Source organism: Lycium ferocissimum, chromosome 2 (assembly GCF_029784015.1).
Source record: "Lycium ferocissimum isolate CSIRO_LF1 chromosome 2, AGI_CSIRO_Lferr_CH_V1, whole genome shotgun sequence".
Taxonomy (NCBI): domain Eukaryota; kingdom Viridiplantae; phylum Streptophyta; class Magnoliopsida; order Solanales; family Solanaceae; genus Lycium; species Lycium ferocissimum.
Genome location: NC_081343.1, coordinates 20,926,535 through 20,948,956, shown reverse-complemented (window position 1 = coordinate 20,948,956; position 22,422 = coordinate 20,926,535). Strand labels below are relative to the sequence as shown.

At 39.6% G+C, this 22,422-nt stretch overlaps 1 protein-coding gene across 2 annotated transcripts in view; it reads right to left on the bottom strand.

Moving 5' to 3' along the window:
* Window positions 1-1,158: 1,158 nt before the first annotated feature.
* The window catches only part of LOC132033822 (villin-4), a 37,652-nt gene continuing 16,388 nt past the window's right edge, over window positions 1,159-22,422 (bottom strand). For both annotated transcript variants that reach the window (XM_059423942.1, XM_059423934.1), the window contains exons 15-23: window positions 14,992-15,120; window positions 14,607-14,754; window positions 14,424-14,434; window positions 14,017-14,157; window positions 3,159-3,284; window positions 3,026-3,091; window positions 2,215-2,542; window positions 1,898-2,139; window positions 1,159-1,808 (exon numbers count right to left, since the gene is read on the bottom strand). In XM_059423942.1, coding sequence (XP_059279925.1) covers window positions 1,695-1,808; window positions 1,898-2,139; window positions 2,215-2,542; window positions 3,026-3,091; window positions 3,159-3,284; window positions 14,017-14,157; window positions 14,424-14,434; window positions 14,607-14,754; window positions 14,992-15,120 — 1,305 coding nt within the window. In that variant the 3' untranslated portion in view covers window positions 1,159-1,694. The remainder of the gene's footprint in view (window positions 1,809-1,897; window positions 2,140-2,214; window positions 2,543-3,025; window positions 3,092-3,158; window positions 3,285-14,016; window positions 14,158-14,423; window positions 14,435-14,606; window positions 14,755-14,991; window positions 15,121-22,422) is intronic.

Here is a 22,422-nt window from a genome sequence, read left to right as displayed (position 1 = left end):
AGTATATCAGAATATCATCGATAAAAATCGATCACAAAAGAATCCATGTACAGTCTGAAAACATCGTTCATCAAGTCCATAAAGGCTGCAGGGGTATTGGTGAGTCCAAAAGACATAACTAGAAACTCATAATGGCCATAACGGGTCGAAAGCTGTCTTAGGGATATCATTTGCCCTAATCTTCAACTGGTGATAATCGAACCTCAAATCGATTTTAGAGAAGACCAATGCACCCTGAAGCTAATCAAATAAATCATCAATCCGAGGAATGGGATACTTGTTCTTGATTGCAACCTTGTTCAACTGTCGATAGTCGATACACATGTGCATACTCCCATCCTTCTTCCTGAATAGTACTGGAGTTCCCCAAGGGGATACACTAGATCTAATGAACCCATTACTCAACTCTTGCAACTGTTCCTTCAATTCATTCAACTCCACTGGCAACATTCGATATTCCATCTTTGCCCTCATTGGTTTATACTTTGCTTCGTGCCAAGTTCAAAACTTCAACATTTGTTGTCCACTCAGTCTTGTAGTGAAATGACGGGGTCACCACGAAGCTCATTCATCGGTGTGATGACCGAATAAAGATTGGATTTAATTCTTTTGGGTCGGACCTGAGTTCGGTTTGGGTAGGGTAAAATTTTTGTTTACACGTGGCATTAGTTATATTAAAAAAAACCAAGGAAATAATTTTTAAATTAGGTAAATCAGCTCTGTCCGTTCAAAAGGACAAATATGCACTATTTGTGTAAAGGTAAGGATAAATATACATCATTTTTGTAACTGGGGAGTAAATTCACTCTAAATGCCAAAGTTGAGGGGTATATTTGCCCCTTTTCCCTAGTATAAAAAGGTTTTATATAGATGGAGGATTGAAAATGTCGAAAGTAAAATAGACGTTGTATAAGATAAAGGTGGAAAATGTCTATTGTTTAAAGTTGAAGGGGAATTTCAAAATTTAAATACTTTTGAGAAAACTGAATATAGCTTCACTTGAAGAAAAGAAGGTACATCGATATAGCTGACCTGTTGACAAAATTTTCTTTAAAAATGTTAACAGGGTGAAATGCTGGTCGTAAATAAACGGGAAAAAAATCAACAGCCGTACTATAAAAATTAAAGAAGTCTTAAAACTGTAGAGAAAATAGGAAATGGGGAAAACCAATCAGACTTCCATTCACTAAACAAATAACAAGTGGAGTGGTTACACACTGTACACAACCTCGCATCACAGCCTAATGAATTTCATTTGCACACCACAAGTTTTCTATAAAATCAATGATTACTAAAACCCAAAAAAACCAAAACAAAAAAACAAAGAGAAAAAAGAAAAGAGGCGTAAAAAATGCAAACTCACAACAAAATAAAAGAATGCCAAGCAACTAACTTATAATAAATTAGCATGAAGAAACCCCCCAAAAAATAACACTGCAAGTAAAGAAGGGGTCTTCAGTGCTGTCCACTTCCGAAACTTAGGAACAGTAGCAGCTAAAAATACACTGGCGCTGTCCCTCAACACTGTTGAAATTGAACCATTGCTGCTGTATAGGTGTGAGTCAATTATAGAAACACGGGAAGCAATTGGAGTGGGCAAAAATTGATAGAGAAGGGTTGTAAAATTCTCTTAGTATGTTTCTTCATCCGCATTATATGCTGCAGCAACCTGAGAGAGAGCAGGCCTGATGCAGTCAGAACAACTGGAGTGCCATTTTAAGCTTATTCTGTTTCCACTTAGGTAACTTGTAGAAAGCCTCCTTAGACATCCCGAATTTCTCTCTGAACTCTTCCGAAGACAAGTAAGTCTGCAGCCAAAAACAATAAAGAAAGGATCATAGTAAAATCAAGAAAAGCATCATGTACAATCTCCAAAGGAAGCTTTCTGAAAGCGCACCTCTCGCTTAGTTACATCAATTTCAGTGACAGGATCTACTGCTGTTGTTTTCAGCCGGTCATAAGGATAGATCGGAAGTCCTTCCTCATCTTCAGTTTCACCCTCTTTCACATCTTCCTGTATTGTTTCTGGTTTAGGTTTAGGAGCCTCCTCGGTCACGTCGTTAACCGAGTTCTCCTTAGAGTTGCCCTGCTGACTTGATTTCGGAGCCTCAGTGTTCAAATTTGGTGCCTCAGGGCTCCCTTCATCATTTGAAGAGTTTTAGTTTTCTCATATGGAGAAGCGAAGTTGTTAGTTCCAAACTAAAGAGACTGTACCTTTGATAGAGCGAGGTATTATGACTTCCTTGGCGGGTAAAGCTTTATCGAAACTTGCTGTTAATGCTGCAATGGCTGCTGATCTGGGTGCCAATTTTGCTGAATCTGGAGTCACAGATTTTGGATAAAGCTTTCTCACCATTGGCGGAGGAGTAGATAGATTTCTTGCATTTGGGTTCTCAAAAGTAGCTGCTAGTGCATTAAAAGCTGGAGACCTGCCCCTAACACGAACTCGATCAGGGCTGAAAGACACGCTCCTCGATCGCTGTGACTTCTCAGGAGCAGCAGACCTTCCACCATATGACACAGGTGTTCTCCTTTTAGGTTTCTAGTGCAAAATTAGAAAATCAGCACTAACATAGAGAAGTCCTTACATGAATGGCAACAACAACTCAAAGAACTCATCCAAAGCAAAAAGTTAAAAAGGAACTGCAGTCTATAGCGGGAAGAAACACAACACCAAGATCAGGTAGAAGGGCCTAAGAGCATGATAATTCTATTTCCAGAATATATGAATACAAGGAAAAAAGGCATCTCTTCAAGTAGACTATGAAACAAAGTTTGCAGTCTATAAGTTATATCTTATTAGAAGGATAAAACAGCTTTGACTTTTGCAATTCCAACAACAATTTGAATGGATACATCAAAGAAGAAAGTGTCATATTGAACAGCACGATGGTAAAGAAGAAAATAAAGCAAACATGGACAAAAGACATAGTAACCTATTACCTCTGAAGTTCCTGGAAAGGAAAGAAAGCAAGCAGATATAGGAAGAAACTTATATCCATTGCAGATATAGGAAGAAACTTACATCCATTGGTGGAGGGCCCCCGTTCTTCACTAGTGTGAGCTTTCTTTGGAATGAGTTTCCATGCATCTGCCAAAGTGTTCTCTATTAGCAAAAAGTAGTTTCAAAATCATATGCAAACATCATGAAGACTTACAGCAGACTTGGTGGAGTCCCAACTGAAATGACGAGTGAAGAAAGGTGGTTCACTCCCTTCCATAACAATGTATATTGGAGCTTGGTGAGATAGTTTCTCCATAAGAAAATCATATTCCAGGAATTTCTGACGCAAAAATGATGTCATATTAGAAAACGACAGAACAGCCTATGAGATCACAAATTCAATTTTGGTTGTTTAGAACTTCTGTGCAGCCATAAATTTATGCTTTAGCACTTCACAAACTATGCAAAACTGGCGTTCAGGTTTTCAGAGAATTGTGTATCTTATACTGCCAAGGGAAATGGCATTATCCAGTTAATCTTGCGTTCACGGAGGAATTCAAGAGAAAGAAGAGTATACTTAAAGTGCTTGGTCTCTATTATGAAACTGTGCATAACTACTACTTGTATAACTTAAATGGGAATCGATGTATTATTTTATACTGGATAGACGTGGAATAAGACACGTGTATTAGCAATACCATGATAAAGTTAATTCTTCACTTCGGCATTACAACCCATAACAATCCTTGTAATATTTTTCAATCACATAACTATCTCTAATTATTATTCACTGAACAAGAATTTTGTATTATAATCCTTAAATAATTAATCTATGAACCAAATGGTCCCAAACTAGAAACTAGATTCAAATTCTCTACTTGGTAGTCCTCTCCGCTAATATTCGAGGAAATAGCTCTCAACGCGACTCTTCCCTGTACCCACTTTTATAATGTGTAAAGACTCGGTTATAAAGGAACCAATAACACACAGTTATTACACAGAACAAAGATTGAACAGATATCCGTTTTTCTTTTCTTTGGACAGTGTACTTTTTTGGCAATCAGTAAGGGTAAAAGATTACAGTCGAGTGTGGACTTGAGTTATCTGCTAGATTGAAAGAATCTAACAAGTCCGTAATATGTGCTACATCCTTTACCACGTTCATCCTACAACAAAGCCTTCTTTTTTTTTTTTTTGTGAAGTGAGATGTTTCATTCAAAGGCATTAAGAAGATGCAAAAGGTATACAAGAGGGATTGCTAGCTCTGGCCTCCAGTACATAAAAAAAGAACCATCCTAGATTCAGGGATCTAACAAAGTCCAAAAACTGATCATTGCTATTTATAGGGGTTAGATTACTCCAGCAAAAAAGCTTAAGTATTTTTTTTTTTGATAATGAAGAATGGCTGAAGTTGAGATTCCATCAAAACATCTTCTCAAGACAGCTTCCAAAAAATAGTTGCAGGAATCATAACCCAGATCTTCTTATGGCTTATCGACTCTTCAAGAGCTCCAACCGTTAAGACGCTTCTCTGACTACTTGTGATGTAACAACCCATTTGGTCGTTTTGAGCTTTTGGACTTGTTTTTCCAAAAATAACCTTCGTATTTACGACTTGCGGGGATGGATAGCGGTTCCCGAGACAATCAGGTCAGTTTCGGATCAGATTTAGTGAAATTTGAAGTTCTTAAGTTGAAGAAATAAAGAAGTTTGACCAAAGTCAACATTGGTGGTAAATGGGACCGTATCGAAGTTTCGAAGATTCCATTAGGTCTAAAATGCAAGTTATGATTTAGTTAACTCATTGGTACGGGTCCCGAGGGGTAAGGGTGTGATTTAGATTGTTGGTTGAGAAACCAGTTAAGTTAAGGATTTCAACATCGGGTCAAGACGACCTCTCTTCGATGTTTTGAGTGCGAGAGCAAGTTCGTAGCGTGTTTTGTGAGTGAAATGCATATTTGGTTTGTGGCTAGCGTTTCTCGGATGAGTTTCGGGTGTTGGATCGAGAATTTGGAGAAACCAGAAAATTGTTGTGGCTGCATCAGGTTACGCGATGGAGGAGTCGCATTCGCATAGATTATGGATAAGCTAATTTTGCAACGAAATTATAGTTTTGACCTTCGGGACTCGAGATTGGTTTTTGGGTTTACTTTTCTAACCCAGAGTGTTAGTATAGCCATATGGGCGTCTACGGATTTGTATTCTTACATTAATTCCATATTTGAACAGATTGGACTCGTTCGAAAGCTCAAAGGAAGGGAAAGGCCGTGGATTGACTTTTCAGGCTTCGGAATTAAGGTAAGTTGAGGCTTACTAGACTCTTTATGAAGTGGTTGTGTTGGCTTAATGTAATGGTCCCTTACTCGTGAGGTGACAAGCACTTGTGCGGGTACCGGTGCCATGTTATGGGTAAATTAATGAAAATGGGTTAATTGTGTGTAGTAGAGAATGCCAAAGCATATGGGCATTAGCTGGTAGTCGCTAAATCTACGTGTTTGACTAGGTTGTTGGTGAAATGGCTTATGATACCCATATTTGTTTAATCTATGTGATATCAATTCATTGTGCATTCATCACTCCACTTCTCATCTAAATTATGAAAAGGAACTATCTTTTGGCATTGAGTTGAAATCATGCAATTACATGTTGTACGCATATTCATTTCATACTTCATATGATATTACCGGCATGTTTATTGATGAATCATATGGGATGTTCGTGGTGGGTTGATTGGATATGGTATTGGTTGAGTGATGATGACATAATAGCCTATCGGCTGGATACCCGATGTGATATGGGGGATCTAGAATTCCAGGTGGGTATATGGGCCTCATGAGTCCATCATGGGTCACATAAAACCTACTACAGGAGCGTGTGTAGGAGCGTGTGTATACTGGTGCATATTGGTCATTGCATTGCATTTCATTTGCATTGCACACTATTCTTATTAGATTGCATCTCATTACTTGATATTATTGGGTTCTTCGAATGGGCCGAGTTTGGTGACTTACTTGATCTATTGACTTTCTACTCTTAATTGCTTAAATGATTATAAATTGTATACTTGGTTGCTAACGAAGTGTGGAGGTGAGTATCGGAAGGACCGACCCTCGTCATCACTTCAGTTTAGGGTCGGTCAACAATGCTGTTGAATACATGTGTTTCCCCGTACTCACTCTACACTTGCTGCACCTTTTTGTGTGCAGGTTCTGTTCCGACCTAGAGTAGTGGCTGAGTTCCCGCCTCGCTGACCGTTGAGGCATTTCTTGGATTTTTCAAGGTAAGCTGCTAGCTATTCCACGGCATTGGACTCCATTTCTATCTTACTTTCCTTCCAAATTGTCCACCACACACAAGCTGGAATGATTATCCACCAATCTTCTACACTACTTCTCTCCCCACACTCCTCCAACAGTTTAGGAAATTTATAGTAGAACTAGGCATAGTCCAATTTATGCCAAGAATACAAAAGAACATGTGCCACGGATTTGTAGTTGTATTGCAATGTAGAAAAAGATGCTCATTGCATTCACAATCTAGACCACATAAAGGACATTTTGAACAAATCTAGAGACCTCCTCTTTGTAATTTCTATTGAGTGAGACAGGCTTTTCTTACTACAAACCAGACAAACATGGATAAGGAATTTTGACTCTTCCATAGAAGTTTCCAGGTGATATCAAGTCCTTCATGAAGGAATGCATTTTTGATGTCCAGCTGAAAAAGGAGCCAATGATTCATTGCTGCCATAAGTTTAAAATCAGCCCTTTTTGCACCTGAATGTCCATATAAACTTATTTCCATTAGCAAATTAACCAAAAACCTGAATGAACGAATACGTTTTTGATGTCCAGCTGAAAAAGGGGCCAATAATTCATTGCTGCCATAGAGATGAGAAGACGGACATAAGCCATCTTGGCAACTGTCATCAACTTTATCAGCTGCTTGCAACAGTGCAAGCTGGTAACTCCTTTGCTTATGTCGCAGAGTCTTCATCTCGGGAACAATGGATTCTTGATTTTGGTGCTTCTGACCATATTTCTGGTAATAAAAATACTCTCTCTACTCTTACTACCTCTTGTACGCTCTCTACTGTTGCTTTGGCTAAAAATTTGCCATTTCCCATTTCATAAATATCAACACCATGAGCCTACTTCCAGGTGGAACTCGACCATCACCTTATCTCTGACAAAGTTGGCAACTCCTGAGTAGGAAAAGTGCCAACTAAAAACTAATTCAGAACTTCATGTGGAGGGCCATCAGAGGACTCTTTAATGTGAATGGATTTCCCCTCTTCAATGTCATATCAACCGTAGCTTCTTTGTTGGACCATTTAAGGCTTCCTACAACCTCAGCAAATAGTAATTACTTTACTGTCAATCTTGGTGTAGCAAGATTGATTTGGATATCTTGGCAGCTTAGGAATCTTCCAATTTTGTCAGCTAAAGAGATTCAACTAGCATTAAAGGCTGCTCCTAAGATGATTAAAACTGATCTCCTCCTCCCTCGTACATTGGCAATGTTGATGTAACGGCCAAAATTGTTGAAGTTTCTTGAACAAAAAGTCTCAGAGAAACCATCTCTCTTCTTCCATCTTCTGTTTGAGTTCCTGCACACCTTCGAAGCTTCACGCATAGTTTGGACTATCCAGGCCAGTCCCTTTCTGCTGAAGGAGACTCTTATAATGAAATTCTTGCTTCTTTCGGTCCATTCATCCCAGGATTCAGATGTGTTAGAGGATTTTTCGATGTCATAGGATTTGAAACCAACTGCAAAATAAATGCTATTTTCCATCGATGATATTAGTTGTGAAGAAAGATAATGACCAGAAAGAGAGAGGAAGGGTCGGAACTGGTTTAGGCTTTTTCTGATAGGTAAAGGTCTCGAAGTAGTTTTATGTCAAGTTTAGTGCCCGCTGGCGCTGAAAGACAAGGGATCAGAAAATGTTTTTTAGAGGAGATATGGTGGCCGCCGGCGCAGAGAAGGTGATCAGAAAAGGCTTTGGAGGAGAGAGAAGCGAAAAAATGAAGAGAAAGGGGCCGGAGGAGGCTGTAGAGGAGAGAGAAAGTCGAAGGGTTCTGGTTCATGTTGGAAAGAGGGTTACGACGCTAGCTTGAGGAGAGAGTGTCGCCATAGGTTTTTTTTTTTTTTTTTTTAACCTCGAGATCTAGGTCTGAGAGCATTTTTCAACGTTTGAAGTTAATAACCTAGTCAATCTGTACATTCATAGTTCTCAATGAGAATTCTATTTTTCATCCCGAGAAAGCCTTATAGGACTTTCCTTTTTCCCTCCTTATACTTTTATCGTAATTGTTACCGCATACCAGATTCTTGACTTCTGAAATCCTTTATTCTCATTTAATTTAGTGCCCAAGTCATTTGATTTCTCCCCTGTTGCATCTTTAGCTGCCTTTTTTTCCATTCTTAATTATTTTTTTATATTTTTTTTTCCTTTTGATAAGGTAAATAATTTTATTAACAATTGGGGAAACCCCCGCATACAAGCCGTATACCAAAAGAAGAGAACCTACACCAAAATATGGTTCTCAACAAAAGAGATCCAATTCTCTATACAAATTGGGACCTCGTGAGTACACCAAAAAGAGACTAGAGACAAAACACTACTCTGCATTTTTACATAATCAAGCTCCAACCCTTCAAATGCCCTCCTATTCCTCTTTCCAAGCCCTCGGGCTTTTCTTCCCCCGTCTATGAGTCCAACTTTGAAAAGCCTCCTTCACTGTACCTGGCATGACCCTTGCATCCCAAACAAATCGAGGGCCGCCCTCCATAATTAACTAGCCAACTTAAAATGCAAAAGAAGATGGTCTACACTTTCGCCTGCACTTTTACACATGAAACACCAACTGACATAGGTGATTCTCTTCTTCTCAGGTTCTCCATTGTGAACATCACACCCTTTGCCGCCAACCATACAAAGAAACAAACCCTCCTCGGTGCTCTAGGGATCTAAATGGAGCCATGTGGGAAAGAACATGCCTCTCTCCCTAGCAACCTCTTATAATAAGAGCTAACAGTGAATAGACCATCTCCGCTCTCTCGCCATCTCCAAACATCCGCTACGTTGTTTGGTGTGTCTAGCCCATACAATAGCTCTACCAAATTGTGGAACTCTTCCATCTCCCAATCATGAAAGTTCCCTCTGAACCTTAGATCCCAGTGAATAACACCCTCATGAGATCTGCAAATTTGTTGGACTATCATCTCTCTGACAAGAAACGAGGTATAAATTAGGAAAGGCTTCTTTCAACTTGATCTCCCTACACCACTTATGTGCCCCAAAAACTGATCCTGCTTCCATCCCCAACCTTAAATATATATGCCCACAAAAATCTACCCACCCCTTCATAATACTCCTCCACATTCCACACCCAACAAAGTTACAATGTTTCTAGTCCTCCATCCGCCATCCGCCATCCACTATGCTATACTTTACGCTACCATCCCCCTCCGGAAAGCAATCACCTGCACCCCCAATCTCCAGATCCACTTTCCTAACAGAGCTTTATTGAACACCTTGAGATCTTTGACTCCAAGACCTCCCCATTCTTTTGGAGGTGTGACAACTCTCCAATTCACTAGATTGAACTTCCTAATGCCTTCCGCAGAGTCCCAAAGGAAGTTACGTTGAAGTCTTTCCAATTTCTCAGTAACTTTGCCCGAGGCCTGTAGGAGTGACATAAAATATGTAGGAATGCTAGAAAGGGTGCTTTTGATCAACACTTCCTTACTCTCTTTCGACAAGTAACTCTTTTGCCACCCCGCTAGCCGCTTCTCCACTCTCTCAATCACCAGATTCCACACTGCGGATCTTTGTTAGAAGCCCCCAGAGGTAGTCCCAGATATGTAGTGGGTAGAGTGCCACTTTGCAATTCAACGCCCGCGTTATTTTCTCAATATTATCTACTACTCCCGCCAATGTGATCTCACATTTTCTAAGATTGATCTTAAGGCCTGACACAACCTAGAACCAGATAAGAATCTGTCTCAAATGATCTACCTGGGTCACCTCTGAATCACAGAACACCCAAGTATCATCTGCAAATAAAAGATGTGTAACTGTCACGTTGCTATGTCCTCTAAAAGAGGCATTTAAACCCTTCAAAAGATCTCCACTGACCGCCCTATCCATCATCTTGCTCAAAGCTCCCATAACCAAAATGAATAACATACGAGATAAAGGATCCCCTTGTCTCAAACCCCTCGAGTCCCAAAGAAGCCACAAGGACTTCCATTTATCAAAACGGAGATCTGGCAGTAGAAATGCAAAACTTGATCCATTTCCTCCACTTTTCCCCGAAGCCCATCTTCAACATAACATAATCCAAGAAATCGCAATTGACATGATCTTAAGCTTTCTCGAGATCCAACTTACAAAGAATTCTCGATTCACCTTTCTTCTTTCTGGAGTCAACCACTTCATTTGCTACCAAAGTTGCATCTCGTATCTGTCTTCCTTCCGCAAAAGCATTCTGAGAAGAAGACACCATCTCATCCAAGTCCTTCTTAAGTCTATTAGAAAGCACCTTAGATATTCTTGTAAATGCTTCCAACCCTACTAATGGGTCTAAAGTCCTTTATACTTGTCGCACCTTCCTTCTTAGGCACAATGGTAATAAAAGAAGCATTCAGTCCAGTGTTGTCAAAGGCGTGCTTAAAGCGCGCTTCAGCCCTGAAGCGAGGCTCAAAACATGTTGAGCACTCCTCCTCGCTTCATGTGCGCTTTAGTGTCGTCATCAAGGTTCTAAGACATACTTTTCCTTGCCATTGAGCCTCTCTTGAAGAGGTGACACTAGATAATTGATATTTCACTTTATCGTAATGTTTTTACAATTTCTTTGTCCATATATTTATTATTCATGCTTACTATTATTAGTCTTGGACTAAACATACATATATTTGTAATTTTGCACCATTGCGCTTTTTGTCACTAAAGCCCGCGCTTTATTTTCGCTTTGTGCTTAAAGCCCCAGCTAACCTTAGAGCTTTTTTGCGCTTTTCGCTTTTGACAACACTGATTCAGACTTTTCTCAAACTTTCCAGTCTCTTGGAACTCTACAACGGTTTGTATCAACTCACCTTGGACTATCCTCCAACACTGATGGAAAGAAGCTATGGTGAAACCATCCGCTCCAGGAGCCTTGTCACCCGCACAACTCTTCACCGCTTCCCACACTTCTTCTCCTCCTATAGCCCTTTCCAACCACTCTTTCATCCCCTATTGGTCTCCACTCGACCTATTCCTTAAGCAAGCGTTCATAGAACCCAACGGCCCCTTTCACACCCTCCTCCCCCTCATACATCTCCATGTTCACATCTAGGGACTCTATGAAGTTTCCCCTCCTATTTGCTACTGCCACCTTATGAAAATATTTTGTATTAGGATCCCCCTCTTTCAAACACAACGCCCTCGATTTTTTTCTCAAACTAGTCTCATGAAGGACTACAAAAGCGGCAATCTCCCCCTTCGCCTCCTCCTTCCTAATTCTCTCCCTCTCTTCTAACCCCCTTACCTCTTCCGCATGCTCTATCTCCCCGGCCTCATTTATTAACTCCCTCATTTTAACTTCCAATTCCTTATATCTCCTTTTAGCATTTTCAACTTGCAAGCAAGTCGAAAAGAAGGTGTCCCAACAACTTCATACCCGTTCCACCAAGAATTTAGTCTATCTACGTAGTCTGGAGCTTTAAGTCACATATTCTCGAATCTGAACGGAATGCACAAACTCCTCCTTCTACTCCCATCTAGCAAGATAGGCGTATGATCCGAGGTCAATCTGGGCAAAGGAACTTGCAATACATCTCGAACCATCTCCTCCCAATCAGTGGACACCAAAAATCTATCAAGTCTAGATTTTGACGTAGAATTATGTCAAGAGTTTCACGCTTAAAATCTGTAACATTGACCTCAAATGCTCGGCATGCTTTGATCATCACTAACTTTGTCCATTTTGATGTATCGATGACCACAGGATTGTGTATTAACTACATATTGTTGGAGTCTTCCTCATACCATGGACGAGAAAGGATGTCACTGAAAGGTTGGGAAGAGATATCTTGATCCAGAACAGCTTAATGAGGACTCAGGCACGGATAGCAATCAGTGAGGAGACAAGGATCTCGATTTTATTGGATGCTACATTCGTCTGCTGCTTCTAAGTGGTCCTTGTTTATGTTGTCCCGTGTAAATTAAGTCATATAGGTGCGTTACAAAAGTGATGGGCCTGGAGCTCAACAAAAAAAGGATCAAAAATGAGTTCAGACTGAGAAGTATTGTGTCGGTTGAGGCATCGATCTTGAATTGGCCCAATATTTCCACTTAATTTTGGTAGCTCTCTTTTTTAGTTCTTGGACCCTTTTTATAGTAAAGGATGTCTGAATTCTGAACCATTAAAGGCTTAGCCCCTTTCTATGCAGCATGCTTAGCTTTGACTGACCATTTTATTTGCAGAACACTCTGATTATTAGCTGGCCCAAGAGTATCTGAATTAAAGTAATGGCCTTCCACGTGATTTCCCGCATGCCCACTATTGGATGTGATGAGTGATGGTGTTTGTTGCGTTCGAGGGATCGATAACAGAGTTGTGATCCCCTTCAACACCATAACCTTTTCCAGCGAGTTTGGCAAACTCTAATCTTGTTTGAGATTTCAAATTTCCATTCACCCATCTCCAGTTCTAACTTATTGAAAACTTTAATCCGGATTTCACAATGCAAATACAAGCCCAAATAAGGTAAATTATGTTCTTTGTGTCTAGTCAACCTCAACATATTTAATTTCCTTTAAAAAGTCTAAAAGCTGGTTTATTCTGCTTTCCTTTGATTCGTCTCCTAATCCAATAGGACATACAACTGACTTATTCAACCAACCTGTAGCTCTGCATTAAAATTACTGGGTAATGGTCTTGTCCCACAAGTCTGCCACTTCGGCAGCATATCTCCCAACACCACATGGCCAGGAGAGCTATTGAATGAGAGAAACTTGGAGTGCCCAGCGCCAAAACATTGCATGCCAAATAACTGAGCGACTGTCCCTATAACCGACAGCTAACCAAAATTCTCCATCAACTTGTGAACTATATTATGATCAAGCTGGAGTAGAAAACAGAACAGACCACATGGACATGCAAACTGACTAATTCGACCAACCCGTAGGCCATAGCTCTGCATTAAATTTGAGGGTAAAAAATCTAGTCCCAAAAGTCTGCCACTTCTGCAGCATATCTCCCAACACCACATGCCTAGAAGAGCTCTACTGGATGAGAGAAGCTTCAAGTGCCAGGCCCAAAAATCGCATGGCAAATAACTAAGGGACTCTCCCTATAACCAAGAGCTATCCAAAATTCTCCATCCACTTGTTAACTATATTATGATCAAGCGAGTAGAAACAGAGACCTTGCTACAACCCCCCACACCCCCCAAAAGATGATGCTTCTATAAGAAGCGAACCTACATCTCAATAGCTTTAACTCCATAACTACGCCCCCCCCCCCTCCTCTCCACACACACAGAGAGCATTCTACCAGTCTCTCCACTATTTGTTTTCTACTCCTAAAATCACTAAGGCTCAAGTTGTTCTTCTGCAGTTTCTGTTTCTATTGGAATTGTCTACCACGATTCAATCACTACAAAATTTTCCTTGAATCTTCAGTTCCTGCTAAGTGACTGCTCTCCCCTTTCTCTTTTTGTTTACTCAAAGAAGCAGTTTGAGTGCTGAAAGTTAACCTTCTCCTAATACACTCATCTTCGCTACATAGATCGATAGAGTTTCATCATCTAAGCTCTCTAGAAATTCTTCTCAAATGGAAACACAGAAAAAAAGCTAATTTTGGTACTCCATCAGCTATTTAACAAACAAACTGAGCTTTTATCCCTGGAAGCTTCCAGTCATTCAAGGAATTCAAACAAGGCCTGCCTGATTTGAAAAGCCATACCAGGATATACAACCTAAAGTAAACCTCACCAACATTATAAATGCAGAAGTTTGTATTTAGTAGTTCATAATCACCTAAGCACTGAAAGAACTTCCTTGTAAAACGCTTAAGGCATACCTCACCAATGGCTAAAGCCTGCATTTTATTCTTGTACTCCACCTGCTGGCCAACCCAAATATAAATATCTGAATGACAATCAAGAATAAATATATCTTCTGTCATCAAATCATCTTGGTTGAAGTTGTAGATCTCTATCACCTGCAAGTTTTAAGAGAATCACGTCCAAGTGAAGTCTAGATATATCTCAGTCAGTGTTGATCTGATGATAAGTGGGTGTTTGGACGACCAGTCATTTCAGTGTGTGTATGAAATACTCTTATTATACACAGAAGCTACTTGTAAAAGGAAACAGTATGTATCTTGTGACCTTTCAGTTTTAACACTTCCCTCCTCTCCCAATAGGTAATTAGGCAAAGCAATAAACTGTAACAGTTAACAAGATTAACGGTCCAGCTGACACTCACCTTTAGATCCCCTGGAGATCAAGTCAAATCCCAGTAGCCAAGAAATGGTGAAAAAAAAACTAAATTAGTCGAACTATTAAGAGCAAAGAAACATATAACGCAAAAAACTGATGCTATTTTTGAAGTAAAAAGGTTTTTTAAAATTAAAAAAAAAAAAAACAAAGAGAAAGTGATAATTCTTACCTTTTGAGAAGGTGCACGAGAACAAATGAGGATCGCTTTCAGCATCCCGTCCAATCTTTTCACTAGGATATTCAGATTTTCCGCCCAATATTTCCCAGAATTGCTCAGATTCTGCCCCTTCTTTTTGCAATTTCGACTGCATATCGGGCTGCACGTTGTGTGACAAATAAGACAAGGATATAGCATAATTAATAGAACTAAGATAATTCAATGAGAACACAAAACTGGTGCAGTTTGACTGCTGCTAGTTAGAGAGCAGTGCAGCAAAGATTTCAAAACATAAACAGTAAAAGTGAAGACCATCAAGCATATTTTCTTAGCAGGTTGCCGATAAAGAAGTGAAGTAATACATGTTTACTATGGGAAAACATTTCCATCAACTTGCCTTGATAAGATCCAGTTGCCTCTCAACAAGTTCCTGATCCTCCGAGGTGGTAAGATTTCCCGTCCATGTGAAGACAGAGGAGCCACTGTGTAATATGTAGCAATATGAGGAGTTCAAAGACGAAGCCACCTGATTTCATTATATGGAGAAAAGAAAATTATGATTTTTTAGCCAAACACTATGTAGGAACAGTGCAGAATAATCGAAGCACATCAAACACAAATTAAGGTAAAATAAATTTCCCCAAAACCAATGACTACTCAATTGTAAGTAATTGGACTGCCTATCTAATATTTGTTTCTGTGAGAAAATACGGGAGAAAAATATTATTATTGAATTGTGTATCTACATTATTACATTGAGCCCTATTTATAGACACTACATCCTAATCCTTTTCCATGTATGATACTATATACAAATCCTATTCCTATTCCTATTCTAACACTCCCCCTCAAGCTGGTGCATACAAGTCATATGTACCGAGCTTGTTACAGATACAAATACGAGGACGACTGAGTGACTTGATGAAAATATCCGCAAGCTGATCACTCGACTTCATAAATTTTGTAACAATATCTCCGGAGAGTATCTTTTCCCTGACAAAGTGACAGTCAATCTCAATGTGCTTAGTCCTCTCATGAAATACCGGATTTGATGCGATATGAAGGGCCGCTTTGTTATCACACACAAGTTCCATTTGACTGATTTCTCCAAATTTTAGCTCTCTGAGCAACTGCTTAATCCATACTAGCTCACAAGTTGCTACAGCCATTGCTCGGTATTCTGATTCAGCACTAGATCGAGCAACGACACACTGTTGCTTGCTCTTCCAGGACACCAAATTACCTCCTATTAACACACAATATCCGGATGTAGAACGTCTATCAGAGAGTGATCCTGCATAATCAGCATCTGTATATCCAACGATCTGCTCATGGCCTCGATCTTCGAAAAGCAGTCCTTTACCTGGAGCTGACTTAATATATCGCAGAATGCGGACAACTGCATCCCAATGACTATCACATGGAGAATCCATAAACTGACTTACAACACTCACAGGAAACGAAATGTCAGGTCTAGTCACTGTGAGATAATTCAACTTACCAACCAGCCGCCTATATCTTCCAGGATCACTGAGTGGCTCCCCCTGTCCTGGCAGGAGTTTAGCATTCGGATCCATAGGAGTGTCAATGGGTCTACATCCCATCATTCCTGTCTCTTCAAGAATGTCTAAGGCATACTTGCGTTGCGAAATAACAATACCTTATGTGGATTGGGCAACCTCAATACCTAGAAAATACTTCAGTCTGCCAAGATCTTTAGTCTGAAAGAGATGTTGCTTTAAATTAGTGATACCATCTTGATCATGGCCAGTTATAATGATATCGTCAACATAAACCACCAAATAAATACTCAAATCTGAAGCAGAATGTCGATAAAACACAGAATGATCTGCTTCACTGCGAGTCATGCCAAACTCCTGAATTACTGTGCTGAATTTACCAAACCAGGCTCGAGGAGACTGTTTCAGACCATAAAGTGACCGACGCAATCGACACACCAGATTAGACTCCCCCTGAGCAACAAAACCAGGTGGTTGCTCCATATAAACTTCCTCCTCAAGATCACCATGGAGAAAAGCATTCTTAATGTCCAACTGATAAAGAGGCCAATGGCGGACAACAGCCATGGATAGAAAAAGACGGACAGATGCTATTTTAGCCACGGGGGAGAAAGTATCACTGTAATCAAGCCCAAATATATGTGTATACCCCTTCGCAACAAGGCGAGCCTTAAGCCGATCAACTTGACCGTCCGGACCAACTTTGACTGCATAAACCCAACGACAACCAACAGTAGATTTATTTGAACGAAGAGGAACAAGCTCCCAAGTACCACTCGTGTGTAAAGCAGACATCTCGTCAACCATAGCTTGTCGCCATCCGGGATGAGAAAGGGCTTCACCTGCAGACTTAGGAATGGGGATAGAGGACAATGATGATACAAAGGCATAATGGGATGATGATAGACGACGATAACTTAAAAGGGTATAATGTGGGTTGGTATTACGAGTGGACCGTTTACCTTTCCGAAGTGCGATCGGCTGATCAGGAGGAGACAAGTCCGCAGTAGGTGCAGGGTCCGACGCATGACATGAATTATCTAAACCTGATGTTGGGTGCGATCCGGACGCGGTCGACGATGATAAGTCGAAGTGGTGGCATTGTGACCGGAGATGTGTATAACTGTAGATTCCTCAAAGGTCGGTGTAGGTAAAACCGAGGTATAGGTAAGACCTCAGAGATATCAGGATGATCAGAAGGAGACCTAAAGTAAGGTTGAGACTCAAAAAATGTGACATCGGCAGACATAAGATATCGACGGAGATCAGGTGAGAAGCAACGATACCCCTTTTGAACCCGAGAATAACCAAGAAAGACATATTTAAGAGAGCGAGGAGCTAATTTATCTATCCCCGGAGCTAGGTTATGCACAAAATATGTGCTCCCAAAAACACGAGGAAGAGAATACAGAGATGACTGAGGATATACTATGGAATATGGAATCTGATTCTGAATAGAATATGAGGGCATTCGATTAATAAATGGCAAGATGTGAGGACTACATCGCCCCAAAAGCTCAGCGGAACATGGGATTCAATGAGAAGAGTGCGAGCAGTCTCAATGAGATGTCTATTCTTCCTTTCTGCTACCCCATTCTGCTAAGGGGTGTAGGGACAAGATGTTTGATGAATAATTCCTTAGTGAGTCATAAAAGCTGAAACTGGGAGGATTTGTATTCTACGGCATTATCACTACGAAAAGTACGAATAAAAACACCAAATTGATTTTGTATTTCAGCACAAAAACTCTTGAATATAGAGAATAACTCAGAACGATCTTTCATTAAGAATAACCAAGTACATCTAGAAAAATCGTCAATGGAACTAACAAAATATCGAAATCCTAAAGGTGAACTAACTCTACTAGGACCCAAATATCAGAACGAACTATTGAAAAAATAGACCCCGCACGACTCTCAGTACTACGTGGAAAGGTAGTGGAGTGTGTTTCCCAGTTGACACGGCTCACAATCTAATTTGGACAGACTAGACAAACTAGGCACCATTTTTTGAAGCTTGAACAAACTCGGATGTCCCAATCATTTATGGATCAAGTCTGGAGGATTTGTAACGGAGCATGCTGTGGAGGAATTAGGAGAGGTAAGTGTTAGATAGTAGAGGCCATGAGATTCATATCCTGCACTAATCACCTGTTCTGTAATGCGGCTCTGCATAACAAAAGAATCATCAAGAAATATTATGGCACAATTTAGGGCACGTGTCAAACGACTGACAGATGCAAAATTAAAAGGACAACCAGGGACATAAAGAACAGAGTTTAGAGTGACAGAAGATAGGGGATTAGCTTGTCCAACCCCATTTGGTTTTGTTTGGTTCCCATTGGCTAAAGTAATAGCGGGAAGAGACGGTGAATAATCAATATTCGACAAAAGCAATTTATCACCAGAAATATGATCAGAAGAGCCGGAGTCTACAACCCGTGATCCAACGGTATTAGAATGTGCGACTGAGGCTACGTGTGGACATGTCTGCTTACTTGCTCGATATTGAAGGTACTCATTATATTCTTCTTCGGATAAACAAACCCGTTGATTACCATTGGTGGCAGCCTGAGCAACATGAGCATTCTTGGGTGTTGCAGAGAATAGCATACTTCACAAGTGTGTCCAAACCTATTACAGTAACTACACTTAGGTCGAAATCTTCAAAAACGACCTCTTCTTTGTCGATTCTTCATGGACTGTGATGTTCGGTTTTCTGATCTCCTTATTAAGGGTTCTGAAGGAATCATAGGACTTGAATTTCCAATTCTCATATTTTTGGAATTAGAAATATTAAACCCGAAAGACATGTTGAATTGAAGAGAGATCACTGGCTGAAATCAGTGATAAAAGCTACAGAAACAATACCGAACCGCGGGAATATTTTCTAGCAAAATCCCTGTGGGTGGGGTCGGACTAGGCAGGCGACCACGGTAGAATAAGGATCTATCTCTAAACACATCGGAAAATTCAAATTTCGCCGGAAAACGACGATCTAACACGCTGAAAAAACTGACAGAGGTTGTCGTTAGGGTTCCGACGATCGAAATCTGGTAAAAAATCAAAGTTGCAGCTGGAATCCTGGAAAAACTGTTCACATCGGAATTATTGTTTACGCCAGCAAGTACTGCTCACGTCGTAAAAATACTGTTCACGCCCGAAATACTGTTTTCGCCAGACCACTCGTTCCTTTTTTTTTCTTTTTCTTTTTTTCTTTTTTTCTTTTTTTTTTTTGTATTCTTGTTCCCGGAGTCGCTGGTATTTTGCACAGCGATAGATCTCTCACTAAAGCACTGATATCATGTGAGAAAATATGGGAGAAAAATATTATTATTGAATTATGTATGTACATTATTACATTGAGCCCTATTTATAGGCGCTACTTCCTTATCCTTTTCCATGTAGGATACTATCTACAAATCATATTCCTATTCTTATTCTAACAATTTAATTTCTTTTAAGATCTATAGAAAAGAAAAGGATGTGCAGATAGAACTTGCGCAACGCAAAGCCTAATTTCAAAATCCAAAAATTGTTTTGCTGAAAAACCACATAGGAGAATGTTTAAAAAATCACGATTTGTTATACACAAACATGACATTTTCAGGAATAATATGTGGTATATCTCATCCATTCAATAATTTATTAATTACTCCTATCATTTCATGTTACAAACTTTCCAAAATCCAAATTGGGACGTCTTAAAATATTTGGAGAAGGGTCAAAAATGCCCTTCCACCTATGGGACCCCAATTGCCCTTAATATTAATTTCGGGTTAAAATGGCCCTTATTCCACCTATTAGACCCCAATTGTCCTTTACGGTTAAGAATGTCCCTCCTTTTAAACAAAATTATGAGATGGAATACGTGGGGCCGAGTCGTGTAATGGGTAAAGAAGTGGGTTTTAATTGAATGGATACTTAAAATTGGGGTGAGTCTTTTTATTCCTGAGCTGCCTTGTGTCACTCCATTTAAATTAGGGGTATATTTGTGTTATAGACTTATAGTATAACAGAAGGGTCTTAATACAACGGATAGTGGAACAGAAGGTATATTTATACTATTTCCGATAGTATAGTGGTATATTTGGCCCTTTTCCGTAAAACCTTTGTTAAACATCTCAGTTAATAAGAACAACTTTTTTTCTATAACTGGTTGCAGCAATGGAAGCTCAACTCCATTGAAGGAAAATGAGGACAATGATGCCTCAGGAACTCCAAGAAAGGCCACGACAAGATCCCAAACAAGGAAATTTCAGGTCAAGATCAATGGGCTTCAGTTAACAATTAAAAACGTGTCTTATGGTGGAAGAAAAGATCAAAGCCAAAGTGAGATCTTTTGGCCAAGTCTTACAACTGTTTGGAGGCCCAAATTGAAGACTAAGAGGAGCTGGATTGTGGCCAAATATCTATCCAATAAAGGAGCAAGTCTAGCAGCCCAATTTAGTGCTACTAGAAGCTTATTTAATGTTATGTTGATTATCTTTAAAGCTTCATTGAACAAAGTGTTGGTAGTCTTTTCTGCACCTAGGAAATTGCACATTATTTACTTTAGTTTGACCATCTTTAAAGCTTCTTGAACAAAGGGTTGCCAGCCCTCATCTAGGCTCCTATATAAAGGGGTGTTTTCTTCTCCATTTTAACCAAGTTTGAAGTATTAATATTAGTAGCCTTGTGGCATGTCGAGACCTTTGAGGTTCTCTTTACAGTTTTGCCCTTTTGGTTCTACCTTGAACCATAACGAACCATAGCTTGGATTCTTCAATGGTAACATTCCTTGTTTGAGTTCCCTGTTCTTCTTCAACTTTCAATAATGTGTCTCCACACCATCTATGTCCCCAAAAATTTACTCTCTTTTCGTCTCCGACCTTGTATGAGATATTTTCCCAAAATTGATCCCATCCCTTCATGATATTAGTATTGAGCTTGTGTTCTCTCCCAAGAATCAAGCATTCCCTCAAAATCTTCTAATTTAGTCTTCGGCTATCCGTGCTCTTATCAACAACTAGGGTATTCTGGCGAGGAGAATTCTGTCCAACAACTAGGGTTTCCTTCACTGTAAGATAACAGCTCATCTATGGAGAATTATTCTTAATCTCAAAGGCATTTCCTGGACCATGCCTGGGAAGGTTACAGATGCTCTTAAAAGTTGGGAGGAAACAGGCTTACAGGCAAAGGACAGGACTAGATGGAGAATTATCCCTGCTTGCATTTGATGGACAATTTGGAAGGAGAGAAACTCCAGATGTTTTGAGAATGTGGAGAATGAGGTGCAGAAGATCAAGTTAAGCTTTATTTTGCTGTTGTGTTTTTGGTGCAATCAGATCTACTCTAATGATACTGTCAATATAATTGATGTTTTAGATACAATATAGAGAGAGGGCAGTAAAAGTTAGACTTTCTTGTAAATACGGTTTCAATACTACCTAAGTACTGTTTGCTACATATGAAATATAGAAAAAGTTACCAGTTTCGAAAAAAAAAAAAAAAGCTAGGGTATTCTGGCAAGCTTGCACGCATTTTAACTATTTCACCGAATATATGGTACCTCCACGAATACATGTATTGGCTAATTCTGTATATTAAAAGCCTCAAAGTAGATCGGAAGAATTCAACTAATGTCTCCTCATCTAGGATTCCTTGGTTCCCGAAGTTGTTACTTCAGCTCTTCGAAAAGCTTTCAAGATGTTTTCTCAATAAAATAATCTTTCTATTGCGAAAATAAAAAACCAAGTAAAATATATTCTTTTACTTCTGCATATAAGACACTGTCAGAAATTCTTAATCTCTACAACAAGTTAAACACATAAAACGGGAGGGCACAATAGACAAAAGAAATTGGACTAGATCAAGCTCTAAGGAAAGATTTGACAAGCTCTTCATCTACAGGATGATAATTCTGTGAAAAGTACTAGTACAGTAGCCGACTCAAGACCGGGAGAGCTAATTTCAGGTCGCTTAGTAAGACGCTAAGGTCCAGATACAGATATGGCTTTGGTGTAACAAGATATAAAACTTTCATCTGGAAGCATCTTCCTTTCTAAGAAGAATCACAGAATTAGAGAAGACTGCAATCCTATCACTGGAGCTTGAAGAGGAGTATGGTGGGCTAGCTAAACAAAATATAGAGTGAGCACAGGGAAGCAACAAATAAGAAACTGTGATAATTGACGTCATAAAAGCCAAGAGAAATTAGTGATAAAACTAAAACAATATTGATTTATCAAAAAAAAAAAAGAAAAAAAAAAGACTACTTTCAATGTCTATGTAAAATAATGAGAAAAGAGTTTCGAAAATGTTAAAACT